Source organism: Emys orbicularis, chromosome 9, assembly GCF_028017835.1.
Source record: "Emys orbicularis isolate rEmyOrb1 chromosome 9, rEmyOrb1.hap1, whole genome shotgun sequence".
Classification (NCBI taxonomy): Eukaryota; Metazoa; Chordata; order Testudines; family Emydidae; genus Emys; species Emys orbicularis.
The window spans coordinates 937,523-951,708 of NC_088691.1; the positions used below are offsets into that span (position 1 = coordinate 937,523).

At 49.2% G+C, this 14,186-nt stretch overlaps 2 protein-coding genes across 3 annotated transcripts in view; one reads left to right on the plus strand and one right to left on the minus strand.

Annotated features, from left to right (window-relative positions):
• Nucleotides 1–1,680: 1,680 nt before the first annotated feature.
• LOC135883395 (nuclear cap-binding protein subunit 2) lies at nt 1,681–6,238 on the minus strand. Of its 2 annotated transcripts, none has more exons than XM_065410472.1 (4): nt 6,170–6,238; nt 4,401–4,582; nt 3,122–3,260; nt 1,681–2,409 (listed from the first exon to the last, which is right to left on the minus strand). In XM_065410472.1, the coding sequence occupies exons 2-4, from the start codon at nt 4,448–4,450 to the stop codon at nt 2,311–2,313; spliced, it is 288 nt and encodes a 95-aa protein (XP_065266544.1). In that variant the 5' UTR covers nt 4,451–4,582; nt 6,170–6,238; the 3' UTR covers nt 1,681–2,310. The 2 variants fall into 2 exon arrangements, with proteins under 2 accessions (XP_065266544.1, XP_065266543.1); XM_065410471.1 differs by lacking the exon at nt 6,170–6,238 and adding an exon at nt 5,981–6,160.
• Nucleotides 6,239–9,360: 3,122 nt separating this feature from the next.
• The window catches only part of TEX11 (testis expressed 11), a 107,037-nt gene continuing 102,211 nt past the window's right edge, over nt 9,361–14,186 (plus strand). The window contains exons 1-3 of the mRNA XM_065411101.1: nt 9,361–9,394; nt 11,619–11,740; nt 13,689–13,773. Of these exons, the coding sequence (XP_065267173.1) occupies nt 9,361–9,394; nt 11,619–11,740; nt 13,689–13,773 (241 nt within the window). The remainder of the gene's footprint in view (nt 9,395–11,618; nt 11,741–13,688; nt 13,774–14,186) is intronic.

Below are 14,186 nucleotides of genomic sequence, written 5' to 3' on the forward strand. Positions count from 1 at the left end.
TTCACTAAGAACTGGACTGAGAGCCACCTCTCCCCCACCCCCACCATTTTTTTTCACACTAGGGCTCCTAAGTCTTTATCTTCTGGTAGTGGCCCTTACTATCACTGTAATGTTTGCGATGGATCCATTTAGGCTAATATATATATGAATAAAAAAGTGTGAGTACAGATTTCTCCTTTGTGTCATGCAAGAAATAGGAAGGGAACTCATCTGTCTGGACTAGGAAACTGCCAGAGGAGGTGCTCTTCCTACAGAGCTGGAACCGACAGACACAGGATAGCTATGGTGCTGCCTCGGCTTCCTGAGATCATGCCACCAGAGGAGTTCCTGGACGTTCAGGGACTCAGCTAATGAAGGTGCTGGGCTATAGCTGGAGCCCTGAGACACTCCCATTCCTGACAAGAGTGGGGAAGGGGGCTTGGGTGTAGCACCACTAGATGTTTGTGGCACTTTACCGAGACAACAGACAGTCTCTGCTCCCAGTAGCTTATAATTGAGGAACACTGATGCTTCTTTTAATAACAAACCAATTCCAACACGTGCCCAGGCTGGTGTAGATTTTCAGCTGCTCTCTCCTATAATATGGATGAGAGGTAGAAGAGACCTCCTGGGTCACAGCCAGCTCCTCCATGGGTGAGTGGCGGGGGGGGGGGGTAGTGAAGGGTTATTCCCTGTTGTACATTTGATCCTGAGCAGTTCTACTCCTTGTCGTGGGAGACACTCCCACAGCTCTCAGAGTGAGATTCTCCCTGACACTCTACTTCTGTTTTCCTTTAAGTGGCTGTACCTCCCTACACACTTCTCGGGTGATTACCCCTTAGTCATCAGGGCTGTTGGATAACTCACAATGTAACTATAGCTTAGTTTGGATGCCTGGTCATGTCCTGCCACTGAATAGGAAGGATAGAGGCAGCCCCTGCTCCCTCTGAAGCTCAGAGAACTTGAGCTGCTCTAAAGTATGTTATCTAATGCAAAAGAAGAGACCATTGTGCAGGGACAAGTAATTGGTGCTTACATGACCTAAAACCAACTCACAGTCAAGGCTTGACTTACATAGAGTGGCTGAGCAGAACTTGGTGAAACTAAGTGCTGTCAGCACCTTTGTGGTTCCTTGCTCCTAAGGGCTCCTCAGATGCCAGTCCCAAGTTAGAGCAACCTTGGGCATGCTCCTTCACAGGTCTCAAACTGGATGAGGAGCTACGGGAACTCTTCACTAGGGTGATTCTCTTGTCTCAAGCTAAACTGGCTTTTAGCACAGCAAGCAAGAGCAGTAGGTTTCCAGCTCCTGCTTCTTGGTCTGGCCCCAAGTGCACTCTGGACATTCACGATGCTTCATATACTCTACGTTACAGGACCTGGCACTGACTGTGATGGTAGGAAATGGGGCAATTTCCCAGCATTCGCTGATGTGGGGAATTATGGACTAACTCCTCATCTTAGTACAAGCAGGTGAGTGTAAGTTTACCTACAATTTCCACCTGGTGACAAACCAGCTACTAGCACAGAGTGCAATGGGAAGACCAGTGAGACCAGCCCCACAGGGAAGACCCAGACAACAGTACGCAGACTCGTCTCCCCCACTGTGGTCAGAGGAGAGCAGCTCTGACATGCCAAAAGGATGTGTCCCCCAGAAGCCCTGCCACATGCCCAATGACAATGAATCACAAACTGCAGCATGTACAGGACTCAACGTTTATTTAAAAAACCCAAAGACAAACAAAACCATGGTGTAACAGTGAGGCTCTGCAACAGCCAGGCAGCACCACAGGTACAGCAAGGACTAAGACTCTGCAGGACTGACTGAACTAAGGGCCAGGAGTGCAGACAAGCACTTGCAAGTGACCAGTAAGATCTTGCTTTGCTTCTCTAATTTATACCAGCAACGATGCTTTAGAGCAGCAGACAAGATCGTAAATTACATATTTTAAAACTCCTGCCCTTACCCGAGAGATGCACAAGCAGCCAGGAGGGCTTTGATGGCTGTTATATTTCTCAGAAATCTGTGCTCTAGAGCAACCTCAGCTGTAATGACAACTTGGAGGCAGAAGTCTGAGCGTGACATGCTGCACTTATTCTTAATGAGAAATCCTGCAGAGTTGGCCACTCTATTTTCTTGCTGCCCTGTATCAGGACAGAACAGCCATTCCGGCCCAGGAGAGAGAAGGAATGAACAAATGTTAAACAGCCAGTCTAAGGAGGATTGCTTTTTGCTGGAACTTGGCTCCCACTCCACATCCCCATCCATAGGGCCAGGACAGGACTAGCTGCAGAGGGCCAAAGCCCCTCTGTGTGCTAGGACAGATTAGGCAGTTAGTAGATTATAGTCTGGTGATTGGTTTTCTGCATCTGAATGATCTTGCCAAAGCCACCTCTTCCCACATCATAGTCTGTCCGGTACTCGTCTCGCACCTGGGGCAAAGCAGTAACAGAAATTAGCATCCTGCACCTGCCTAGACACACACATTCTAAGAATCGGCATCCTCTTCCCACTCAATTGGTGGTGGGTTGAAATTCAGGTTAAAAGCCCTTGCAACTCCTTGAAATATCTTGCCAAGGAACCACTATCAAGGTGACTGATGAGAAGACCTCACATTTCTAATGGTGGGATCATCTTTAGACATAACAAAGCAACAGGGAAGGGCCAAACACTGTTTGATTTTGCTTTGCAGTTCACCTTTATGAATCACCAAGGCTTGAACCCAAAGCTTTTTCCTGCTGGAAATCTGGGAAGAAATGCGGGAAGGAATCTTACCTTCTCATGGGTGGGTATCGTTTGAGGATTAGACTAGCCTTACAACCATGTCATCCCCATTATTATCCTGTTTCTCACTCCCCACCTTGATTGCTGCACCCTTTTGAGAACACTAGGTTGAGACAAGAGCAATGCTTCATTTGGGCCATAGGAAGCTTGGAATCCAAACTTTCAAATGGCATTAAGCACCAAGCTCCAACTCTAGTGCTACTATAGAATCAGCTCTTAAAACAACTTTCAATTAACTTCAGTTCATTATTGAGTCTGCCATGCATGCCCATCTTTGTACTGGATCAGCCAAAGGTAGCCCCACACATCACCCAGCCCCAAGGAAGCCAGGCTCAGTGCTGATGCTAGTACTCTCTTTACCTGTCCTCCAGTCTTTCCTCTCCCAAACTGTCGTCCCTCCTTAAACCCTGCATCCCAGTCAGTCCTGATGATCCGGTCATCCAGTCGGGTGCCATTGATAAACCTCATTGCATGCTCAGCATCTGCTCTTGTGTAATATCTGGAATGCGTTATAAGGAAGACTCAAAGTGTTATTAAGCTGGTGAACCCCAGCTGCTCATGGGCAAAGAAGAGGGGAATGGTATTCACAGCACTCTGGAGCCCGGCCTTCCAAGCCAATAGACACCAGTATTCTTTACAGAGCCAACTGCTATATTCACAGCCATCCGATTCTAGCTCCCTCCTTGCACAGCAACACACTACACGGTTGTATTGTAGTGCCACTGCAGAGAAGGAAGTAGCTTGCCATCTCTCAGTTCAGAGATGAAGCAAGCAGGACAAGCCTGCCATCATGTTGCTAAATGCATTTGTTTTTGGGACAGGATCTTCTGAATGTTTTATGAGGGTTTGAACCTGCACCAGTCCTGTTTCCAGCCTTGCTTGTATAACAGTCTTCTTAACAATCCTCTTTATGCTACACTAGAGTCTACAGGGTATAAGTGGGAAGGGGAGAGGCCTAGCCCAAGAGGCTCTGCAAGGACAGCTGTCTGTTAGACTAGGGCCAGGGCAGTAGCCTGTGCTTAAGAAGAGCACACTAGGCTATTCTACTGGCCCATCCATATATAGACTGAATGGGCTGAGGAAGGCGCAGCTAGATGGTCTTAACACCTGGTGAAATTCTCTGGCCTGTGCTATGCAGGAGATCAGACTAGATGAGCACAATGATCCCTTCCGGCCTTAAAAGCTATTGCATCAATTTAAGAGATGAAAATAAAGGGACCAGATGGTGTGGAATCACTGTGACACACAATGACAGGTTTCAGAGTAGCAGCCGTGTTAGTCTGTAATTTGTTAGTCTCTAAGGTGCCACAAGTACTCCTGTTCTTTTTGTGACACACAAAAAATACAAGAGGCTGTCCCACTGTTTTAGTTTTCATTGCAAGCACCACAGCAACGTCTGTGACTGAGGCAGCGTGGGAGAGAGACAGCAGACCCTGTAAAGGGAAAGAAAGGGTTTGGTACTGTGATTTTGAGAGTTCACAACTTTCATGCTTGCCAAACATATCACGGTGCATACCCAGCTCCTCCAGAAAGGCCAGGAACACTCTGTAACATGTTCAATAGAGCTGATGGGATCATGTGATTCAATCAAAAGAGCAGTGGGAGAAAAACCATGGCAACAGTAAATGGGAAAGGATACTCCACAAAGCAGAAGCCACAAGGGGTTTTCTTGACCTTGTCTAGCCCCATGACAATCCTCTTGACATCTCCGCATTTGGAGAAGAGCTCCTGGATCTGCTCCTCGGTGGTGTAAAAGGACAGGTTCCCCACATACAGTGTGCAAGAGAACTTCAGGGCCTTCTCCTGTAGGTATCGGCTACCCTGAGAGCACAACAAAGAATAAGTGCAGCCTGAGTGACCTGCTGTTCAGTGGGTGCCTGAGCCACAGAGGCCGTGCGACCACTACACGTGCCCGTCTGGGGACCTCCGCCTTCGACTCCAGCTGCTCCTACTCGGAGTTCTGGAGCGCCTGGGTTAAAGATGGCAAAATTGGAAATCACTGCACCGGGCCTGGGAATGTCTGGGCTGCACCCCACATACTGCTCCCTGTCCCAGAGACCCCTGCCTCCCTCAGGTACTGCCCCCCCAGTGCTGTACCCTCCCACCGGCTCTGTCCCTGGGCACCCCTGACCCTCATCCCCCCTCAGGCTCAGGCACCGCTCCCCCCGGCGCTGTACCCTCCCGCCCCTCCCTCAGGCTCGGTCCCTGCCCCCCCGGGCACTGTGCACCCCCAATCCCTGTCCCTCCCCCCTCAGGATCAGGCACCGTCCCCCTCCCGGGCGCTGTTCCCCCCGCCCCTCCCCCCGGGCGCTGTGTATCCCCGGGCGCTGTCCCTCCCCCCTCAGGCTCAGGCACCGCCCACCCCGTGCTGTACCCCCCACCGCCACTCCCCCGGGGCGCTGTGCACCCCCAATCCCTGTCCCTCCCCCCCCGGGTGCTGTTCCCCCCACCCCTCTCCCCGGGCGCTGTGCACCCCCAATCCCTGTCCCTCCCCCCTCAGGCATCACTCCCCCCGGCGCTGTAGCCTCCCGCCCCTCCCTCAGGCTCGGACCCTGCTGCCCCTCCCATGGCACTCCTGCCCCCCCGGGCGCTGTGCGCCCCCAATCCCTGTCCCTCCCCCTCAGGCACCGCCCCCCAGTGCTGTACCGCCCCCCTCAGGCTCTGTCCCTGTGCACCCCTGCCCCCTCCGGGCGCTGTACACCCCTGCCCCTCATCCCCCCTCAGGCTCAGGCACCGCCCCCCAGTGCTGTTCCCTCCCCCGCCCCTCCCTCAGGCTCTGTCCCTGCCCCCCCGGGCGCTGTGCACCCCCAATCCCTGTCCCTCCCCCTCAGGCACCGCCCCCCAGTGCTGTATCCCCCCCCTCAGGCTCTGTCCCTGTGCCCCCTGACCCCCCGGGCGCTGTGCACCCCCAATCCCTGTCCCTCCCCCTCAGGCACCGCCCCCCAGTGCTGTACCCCCCCCCTCAGGCTCTGTCCCTGTGCACCCCTGCCCCCCCCCGGGCGCTGTGCACCCCCAATCCCTGTCCCTCCCCCTCAGGCACCGCCCCCCAGTGCTGTACCCCCCCTCAGGCTCTGTCCCTGTGCACCCCTGCCCCCATCCCCCCTCAGGCTCAGGCACCGCCCCCCAGTGCTGTTCCCTCAGGCTCTGTCCCTGCCCCCCGGGCGCTGTGCACCCCCAATCCCTGCCCCTCCCCCCGAGGCTCGGGCACGGCCAGCGCACCCGGAAGTGCTGGTCCCGGTACTGGCTGATCTCGCAGTAGGAGTCGCTGTTGAGGCCGCTCAGCGTGGCGCTCAGCACCCCCGACATCCCGGCCCCCGGCTCCCCGGAACCTTCCAGAACCAGCGCGAGGCCGACTGCCGGGAAGGAAGAGGACCGAAGAGCCCCATTGGCTTAGCGCCTGCTACTCACCGCCAGGAGGTCGGGCCTACAACCTCATTGGAGAGGGGCACGGTGGCTGCCGTCCATCACGCCCTGGAAAGCCAATCAGAGCGCTGGATTCGGCCGCTAGTGCCAATAAAATGGTGGCGGGGCCGAGAGCCCCGCCCCGCCCCGGGGTCTCTGGGAGCTGTAGTTCCCCGCCTCGCGTGAGGTAAGGCGCTGGACACTACATATCCCAACATTCCACGCGGCGGCACACGCCGCCTGGGCGGGAAACGGCGTCTCGCTGAGGAAGCGCGAGGCGAGTGGTGCTGGCGCCCTCCCCGTCGGGTGTCTGTGCGTTCCTGGGCGGAGCCCGAGCGCTCCCAGAGGCCGGGGTTCGAGAGCCGAACGGGGCCTGGCCCGCCCTTGTAGCGCCTGGGTTGGCTTCCTGAGGCGCGAGCTTCAACGGACCCTGTGAGAGGGGGGGAGCCCGGGCTGCGGCCGGGATGGGCCTGCTGCGATAGGACCGCAGCGTGGGGGCTCCTCGCGGGACGGTCAGGGAGCGCTCCCTGTAGGACCCGCCTGGGGGGGGGCAGAGTGGGGAGAAGCGCCGTGACCCCAGGCTCGGGGCGGAAGCTGGGGCGGCCAGGAGACGCGCTGTGCCCCTAGGTGGTGGGGCGGCCAGGAGAAGGGCTGTGCCCCTGGCCTGGGGACGGAGTGGGGGGTGACTAGAAGAAGCACCACACATCCAGGCTGGGTGCTAGGGGAGTGGGGTGGGGTAGGGGAACAGGAGATGCACCATGCCCCTGGGCAGGGTGTCAAGGGACAGAGCTGGGCAGGGGAGAGGCCAGGAGAAGCACCAAGGTGGGCTCCTGGGATGCTTTTGGTCTTCCCTTGGTGGTGTGATGTCAGACACATATCAGGGGGTAGCCATGTTAGTCTGTATCTACAAAAACAATGAGGAGTCGGGTGGCACCTTAAAGACTAACAGATTTATTTGGGCATAAGCTTTCGTGGGTAAAAACCTCACTTCTTCAGATGCAACACATAGGCGCCAACTTTCCCCGGCGACCCCCCCCTGCCCCAACTCTGCCCTTTCCCCACCCCTGCCCTATTCCCATTCTAACCTCTTCCCCAAAGTCCCTGCCCCAACTCCGCCCCTTCCCCGCCCCTATCAGACCCCTTCCCTAAATCCCCGCCCTGGCCCCGCCTCTTCCCTGAGCATGCCGTGTTCTCCCCCCCCCCCCCACTGTGCGAAACAGCTGTTTTGCAGCACAGGTGCTGGGAGGGCGGGGGAAAACGGGCATGGGGAGGAGGCAGAGCAGAGATGAGCTGGAGCGGGGTGGTGGGGTGGGGAGCTGCGGGTGCTCCAATTTTTCTCTGTGGGTGCTCCAGCCCCGGAGCACCCATGGAGTCGCCGCCTGTGGTCAGACATGCTGGCGGCAGCTGGCCAATCTCGCTGTGTGTGCCGCATACAGCGGGTCCATGGTCAACCCAGCTGCGTGCCAGGACAGCCACCTTCCCCCTGGGCTCAGACAAGCACTGTAGTACAATAAATGAGCAAATGTGATCCCTACCACCCCTGTTGTTCCCTGGGCTGGCTGAAGAGCTGCTGGCTAGACCCTTCTCTAGATTCCCTTCGGCTCCCGTTTTAAAGAAAGACTGCACAATGGTCCTTAGCTACTTAACTGTCCCTCTAAATGCAAGAACCAAGAACTACACAGAGCTTTGATTACTTGTGTAATATTTCATCTGTGGTCTGTGCATACCTGTCAACCTGGTGAGTCCCAGATATTACTCCTGGGGGGAATTCTGTGCCAAGAAATTAAAAGTTCTGCAATAAAAAAAAAAATTCTGCCCACAATATTTTCAAATTCTGCATATTTTATTTGTCAAAATAACACAAAATAATCACATCAGTTTCAGTTATTTTTGGTCATTTATTTCAGAATACCTGTCAGCAAGTATGTCTGTAACAATACAGACAACAAAAAAAGATTCATGAAATGTTTTTTGACAAATAGATTCCTTACTAGGCATATTAATACAGAACTCTGAGTAATAAATCATTTAAACTACAATATAGAGCCTTATTTTCTGCACCCCTCAGAAGCAGTGCAAAGGTTTTGGGGAGTCAGGAGTAACAGAGGAGCTGTGAGAGAGGGAAGTAAGTGCTGGGAAGGAGCCTGCATGTGAACTTGGAGGGCTGTTAGGTATAGGTGGGAAAAGTATGGAAGATTTGGTGGTGGTGGGGGGGGGGGGCTGGGAGGGATTGTTAGGGAGCTTCCCCCATGTTGACCCCTAGCCTCTCCCATTAAGTCAGGCACATCTGCCCCTGTTCCCATGTGTCCTTGCACCATCTGTCCACATGTCCTTCCAGCCCCACTCAGACACCAACCAGCCCCATCCCCATGTGGCCCTGCACCCCTCCCCCATCCCCATGTGTTTCTGTGGCCCCACTCAGCCACCCCCCTGTCCCTAGGTATTCCTGTACCCCCTCCCCCATGTGGCCCTGCACCTCCCTCCCCCGCTGTGGCCCTACACCTCCACTCCCATTCAGCCCCTGCCCCAGGTTGTCCTCCCCCATTAGCCCTTATGAGCCCCTATTTATGACCCCCCTGGCAGGCCCATGCTGTCTGTCTCCCCATATCCCCAGTATCTTGGCCTGGCCTGACGGGCACTGTGAAGAAGGCCGGCTCTTTCTCTTCCCTGGCTGGCGGGGCGCTGCTGCTCTGTTCTAGTGCTATAGCACCCTCTGGTGGGCAAAAAGTGGAACTGCAGCAACTTTCTGGCAGAAGCTTTTTTCTGTGCAAAAAATATGCATGGCTCATTAATTATGCACGTACAGTGGTGCAGAATTCCCCCAGGAGTAAGATATGAGACAAGAATTAAAAATGGGAGAGTCAAAAATAGCCAATCAGAAATTGTGATTTATGTTAAATGCCCTGCCACATTTCTGTAACAGTTCCTGAATTAGAATTTTTGCAGTAAATCACTTGTGGTAATGGAAGTGAGGAAATAGCAAGTAGATGTTTGGATAATGGTAAAAATGGGTCTCTAGGAATGCTGCTGCTATTGAAGTCAATGGTAAAATATCCTTGACTTCAGTGGGAGTGAGACCAGGCTTATAGTAAGGAATAGTTGAGAGGTATAGGCCTGTGTAGTAGAAAAGTTGACTATATGGCTTTTAAAATAATTGTGTGTGTGTGTGTTAAAGGACTTGATTCAACGCTTTAGAAATGAAGGGGGAATCTCACTTACTGGAAATTAAAGGTACGAATCAGTAATCTTTGAAAAACTAAATGTTTTGTTGATAATTGTGTAAATAATTTAGTGCTACACATGTATATTTTGTGTGTCATGAGGGAGTCCAAAGGGAATAAAAGCCTCATTCCCAGGTTTTTCTAATTATAGTCAGGAAAATCTGACTCTTCCTGATGATATGCTTTGTCTTGAAGCCTGAATGTCAGGGAAGGCTTGACTAGTAAGAGCTTGACACAGTGTGGGACGACGGTGTTCTTATGCAGCTAGGGAGAATAATATTTCTGGCCCTGAATAAATGCTTGAAGATTAGTTTAGCTTGGGCTGTCAAAGTTTTGTCTAGCCCCATGCCCAGTAAAGTGAGCACACAAGTACAAAGGAGAAATAGGGAAGGAAATATCAAGCATGCTGTCCGGTTTGCAGTCCAAAATAGCCACTTGATGACTACCTTCAGCCCAAGAAAAACAAATCACATTACATAACTTGCAATCAAAGAATGTTTGATTAGGCTTGATGTGCTAGAAGAACTAGTCACAGTCAAAGAAATTTTGGAGACAGACTGGTTTTTTATTAGAAAAAATATACTAAAGATATATTGTCAGCTTTCTGTGAAACCCCACAAAATGGGCTTTCGTGGTGCTGAAGAAAACCTTCCCTTTCAGTTAGGACATTTAAACAAAACTTTTTTTGCTTTTTCCGGAAGTTGTTTTTGGTGACTTTATAGCTTAAATTTATTATCTGACCATTGGCATTTAGTTGGGTAAAAACAAATATCTGTTGTGAATAAAAAATGTTCCTGCCCTGGATCTGACTAAAAGTTGTTCTCAGCAAGGCAGAGGCCCTAAAGCAGAGGTAGGCAACCTATGGCACGCGTGCCAAAGGCGGCACGCAAGCTGATTTTCAGTGGCACTCACACTGCCTGGGTCCTGGCCATTGGTCCGGGGGGCTCTGCATTTTAATTTAATTTTAAATGAAGCTTCTTAAACATTTAAAAAACCTTATTTACTTTACATACAACAATAGTTTAGTAATATATTATAGACTTATAGAAAGAGACCTTCTAAAAACGTTAAACTGTATTACTGGCACGTGAAACCTTAAATGAGAGTGAATAAATGAAGACTTGGCACACCACTTCTGAAAGGTTGCCGAGCCCTGCCCTAAAGGTATCTTGACTTAATGGAGTTCTCCTAGAACTGGAAGGGACCTTGAAAGGTCATTGAGTCCAGCCCTCTGCTTTCATTAGCAGGCCTAAGTACTGATTTTGCCCCAGATCCCTAAGTGGCCCGCCCAAGGATTGAACTCACAACCCTGGGTTTAGCAGGCCAATGCTCAAACCACTGAGCTATCCCTCCCCCTCTTATTTTCCTTCTACTGTGCTTAGCTAATCAGTGCTCGAAAAGCAACTGGTTAGTGGATAAAATAACACTTGAATAATTACAGAACTAGAGACAAGGGAGACATTGAGGGGTTTTTGTTTCTCAAACCTGTATGTGGAGAAGTTTTTACATTATGATGAACACCGCATATTGAAAAGGGAGTGAGGGCCTTACATTCGGAAACCCAGTAAAGTGACCTAATTCTCTCTCTATTCAGTGACTGGTTAATACAGCAGTTAATTGAGTTTGTCAGTTTTCCTTTTAAACCAGGGGAGGAATTTAGAGACCCAGAATAGCAGTTTTATTTGTTCGGTTTTTTTAATCATATGCTTCATAACCGTTTGTATGGGAGTTTCAGGATTCTAGGTTCAACCTGTCATCAAAATAGTGACTTTACTTTCAGCCTTCTTAATAAAAGCACTGGCGTTGACTCACTCACAGTAAAGTTACTGAATGCAGGTTTCATGCAGCATTGTACTGTTAGAGAGTGCCAAAGGGTAAAAGTCATTTAGAATGGAAACAAAAGACACTGTCAGGAAAGAGATATTTTATTAGCAAATTAAATGTTGGGCCAAAATATGCTCTCATTGCCTGGATTCAACTCTGTGTAAGTCAACAGATTTAATTGGTGAAGCTCACCAGAATTTAGTTTCATTGCGTACGTAAAAACTTCCTCTAGGTTTCAGAATTATTTCCTCAGGCTCCGCCTTCACTTTGTGTTTATTAGTAGACAGAAGGCTATGGAGAAAATGTAAACTGACTGGTTTCTCTTGTTCAGACATTCAAAAATGATGTGCTGCTCTTAATCTTTGTGTGAAGTTCACTGCATTGCTGTCTCTTGTTTGTCTTTCTTTCAGTGTTAATTCAAGAGCTGGTGAAGAAAGACACCTCATCAAATGTACCTGAGATCATTGACAAACTGTTCAGTGAGATAGAACGTGTGGATAACGAGGCTGGGAATGAGATTCAGGAGGCTCAGGTAGAGGGCCGGAAACAATTGCTGAAAACACTGGGTATTTAAAAACAATCTAATCTTGTGGCCAAGGTAAAGGTGAACAGCTCTGTGTCAAGAATGTATTGACAGGGCCTACTACAATAGAGTATCATATAAATATGTGAGTTTGGCTTAGCCCTCCCTGCCGATTTGCCCCCCCCGCACCTCTTAGCCCCAGTTAACAGCAGAGAGCACAAATGTGGTTCCGAGTGAGGGCAGAGTAAGGATAGCTTCAGCAGATATTACTGAGCTTGTTCAGAATCATGCATGCTCAATATATAGTACCATGTCAATTTAAAACAAGTGACTTTTTGCTTGTTTTGGAGCAGTTGGGTTGGCATTTTTATGCAGTCACAGCCCGCAGGTTTTTCTGCTTGTCTTGTGACTACTTCTGCTTTTTTATTTTAACTATGCCCCTTGCTGCCCGTGGATGTTTTTTGACACAAACCCTGCCCAGCATCATGGCATCCTGACGCAACCCCTCCCAGCATAATGATGCAACCCCCACTGTCCGCTTATATTTTCTGGCTTGGTTTTGGGTGGTATTCTGGCTAGTGCTCTTTGGATACAGGCATGGCTGTGCCTGTGTGTAGCTTACAAGGAACATTGTTGACATGTGAATTAGATATTATGAAAGTCCTGAGCACGTAACAACTGGGGCCTGTTACAGTGGAAATCTTTTGGAGGTTCAGCCCCTTAGGTCAGTAGTATATACATAAGGGGAAGCGCAAGGGTCTTGACTGTTTCCAGCCCCATCCCTGTTCCCCTTCTGAAAATGCTACTTTTGCCTTTTCAGTTTGGACTCACTCTTATGAGAGCAACCTATTGTTAATTAAGCATTTACTTCAGAAATTTGGTGTGAAACCAAATATTTCCTTCTATTGATTTGTACTGATTCATAGATGCATAACTTTTAAGACTAGAAGGAACCATTCTGACCATTTACTCTGCCCTCCTGCACAACAAATTGGACCCTGTGATTTCTGCATCAAGACCATAACTTCTGGTTGAGCTAGAGAGTATATCTTTTAGAAAGACATCACTGTTGATTTTAAAGACATCAAGTGATGGAAAATATACCATGTCCCTTGGTATGTGGTTCCAATGGCTAATTACCTTCACTTAAAAATATGTACCGTATTTCCAGTCTGAATTTGTATAGATTCAACTTCCAGCTGTTGGGTCTTGCTAGAATAAATAGCCCTCTACTGTCAGAAGTCTTCTCCCTGTGTCAGAATTTATTCACCATAATCAAGTCACCTCTTAACTTTCTTTTTGATCAACTAAGTAGATTGAGCTACTTAAGTCTGTCACTGTGAGAGGATTTTTAGACCTGAAGCTATTCTTATAGCTTTTTTCTGAACCTGTTCCAATTTTTCAACATGTGTTGGGAACTTTGCACGTTTTGAACATCCTTATTAGACTTTGAAATACATTAGTAAGTCAGTTGTTTCTTAATGGTAATGGATATGCTATTGCACAAGGTTTGTGTGTGTGAGATCATTTAATTCCAGACGGATGGAATAAACCGGATCAAATGTTGACAAGTTCAGGAATGGGCTTGTTGTAAATGAGTGTAAGGACAATTGAGTAAAGTGATAGATGAAGGGGATCTGTTCAGGAAGATGCTTTACTGACACAAAACAAAGGATTTAAAATGTTTCTGAAATCTTGATTTCACATACAGAATTCCCCACTGTGCACAATTTCAAATTATGGCTGAAGACACTGATGGCCAACGTGGGTATGAATTGATGGGTGCTATTGCCATCAGTCTAATTAGATCTTTTCAATTGTAAGTCATGTCATTCTTTGATTTACACAAGCATATAGATATTTACCTATATATGGTTCTGTTACATCAAGAAGTTCAAATATGACCCAGATCAAGACAAAAAGGCAAATTCTAATGAAATTTTTTCTGTCCTCCTAGATGGAAGAAAGTGCAATAAGCCTATGGAATTGGGCTGTGACTAACCGAGTAGATTCAGTCATCAATGATGAGCAAAGAGCTAAATGTATGTATGTGTTTTGTGTCCTAGATTAAAGTTCTTTTATATTGTAAAAGAAAAGCTCTTATGGTACAATTATTTTATTTAACGTTTGTATATAGTGCCATAGGGTTGTGTGTATCTTTGCAGATAAAATGAAGGCAGAGAGTACTTTGCAGCTGTTTTGTGTAACCAACTAAGGAAGGATCACTCCAGTGCAAGAATGATCCTCTGGTGACACAGTCAGTGTAGGAGTTGTTATATTGCTCCCCTTTCCTGCTGCCTGTAGGACAGACCAGAGGAAAGGAGCTGTGTCTGGACTCCTCTGTGCTTCACTAATCCTTGGCTATGTTTTTGGTCCATACATTTTTGGAAATAAACTGTACTGATATAAGTGTCTGGGCTGTGTGGGGCTGCACTGATAGACGCTGATATAGACC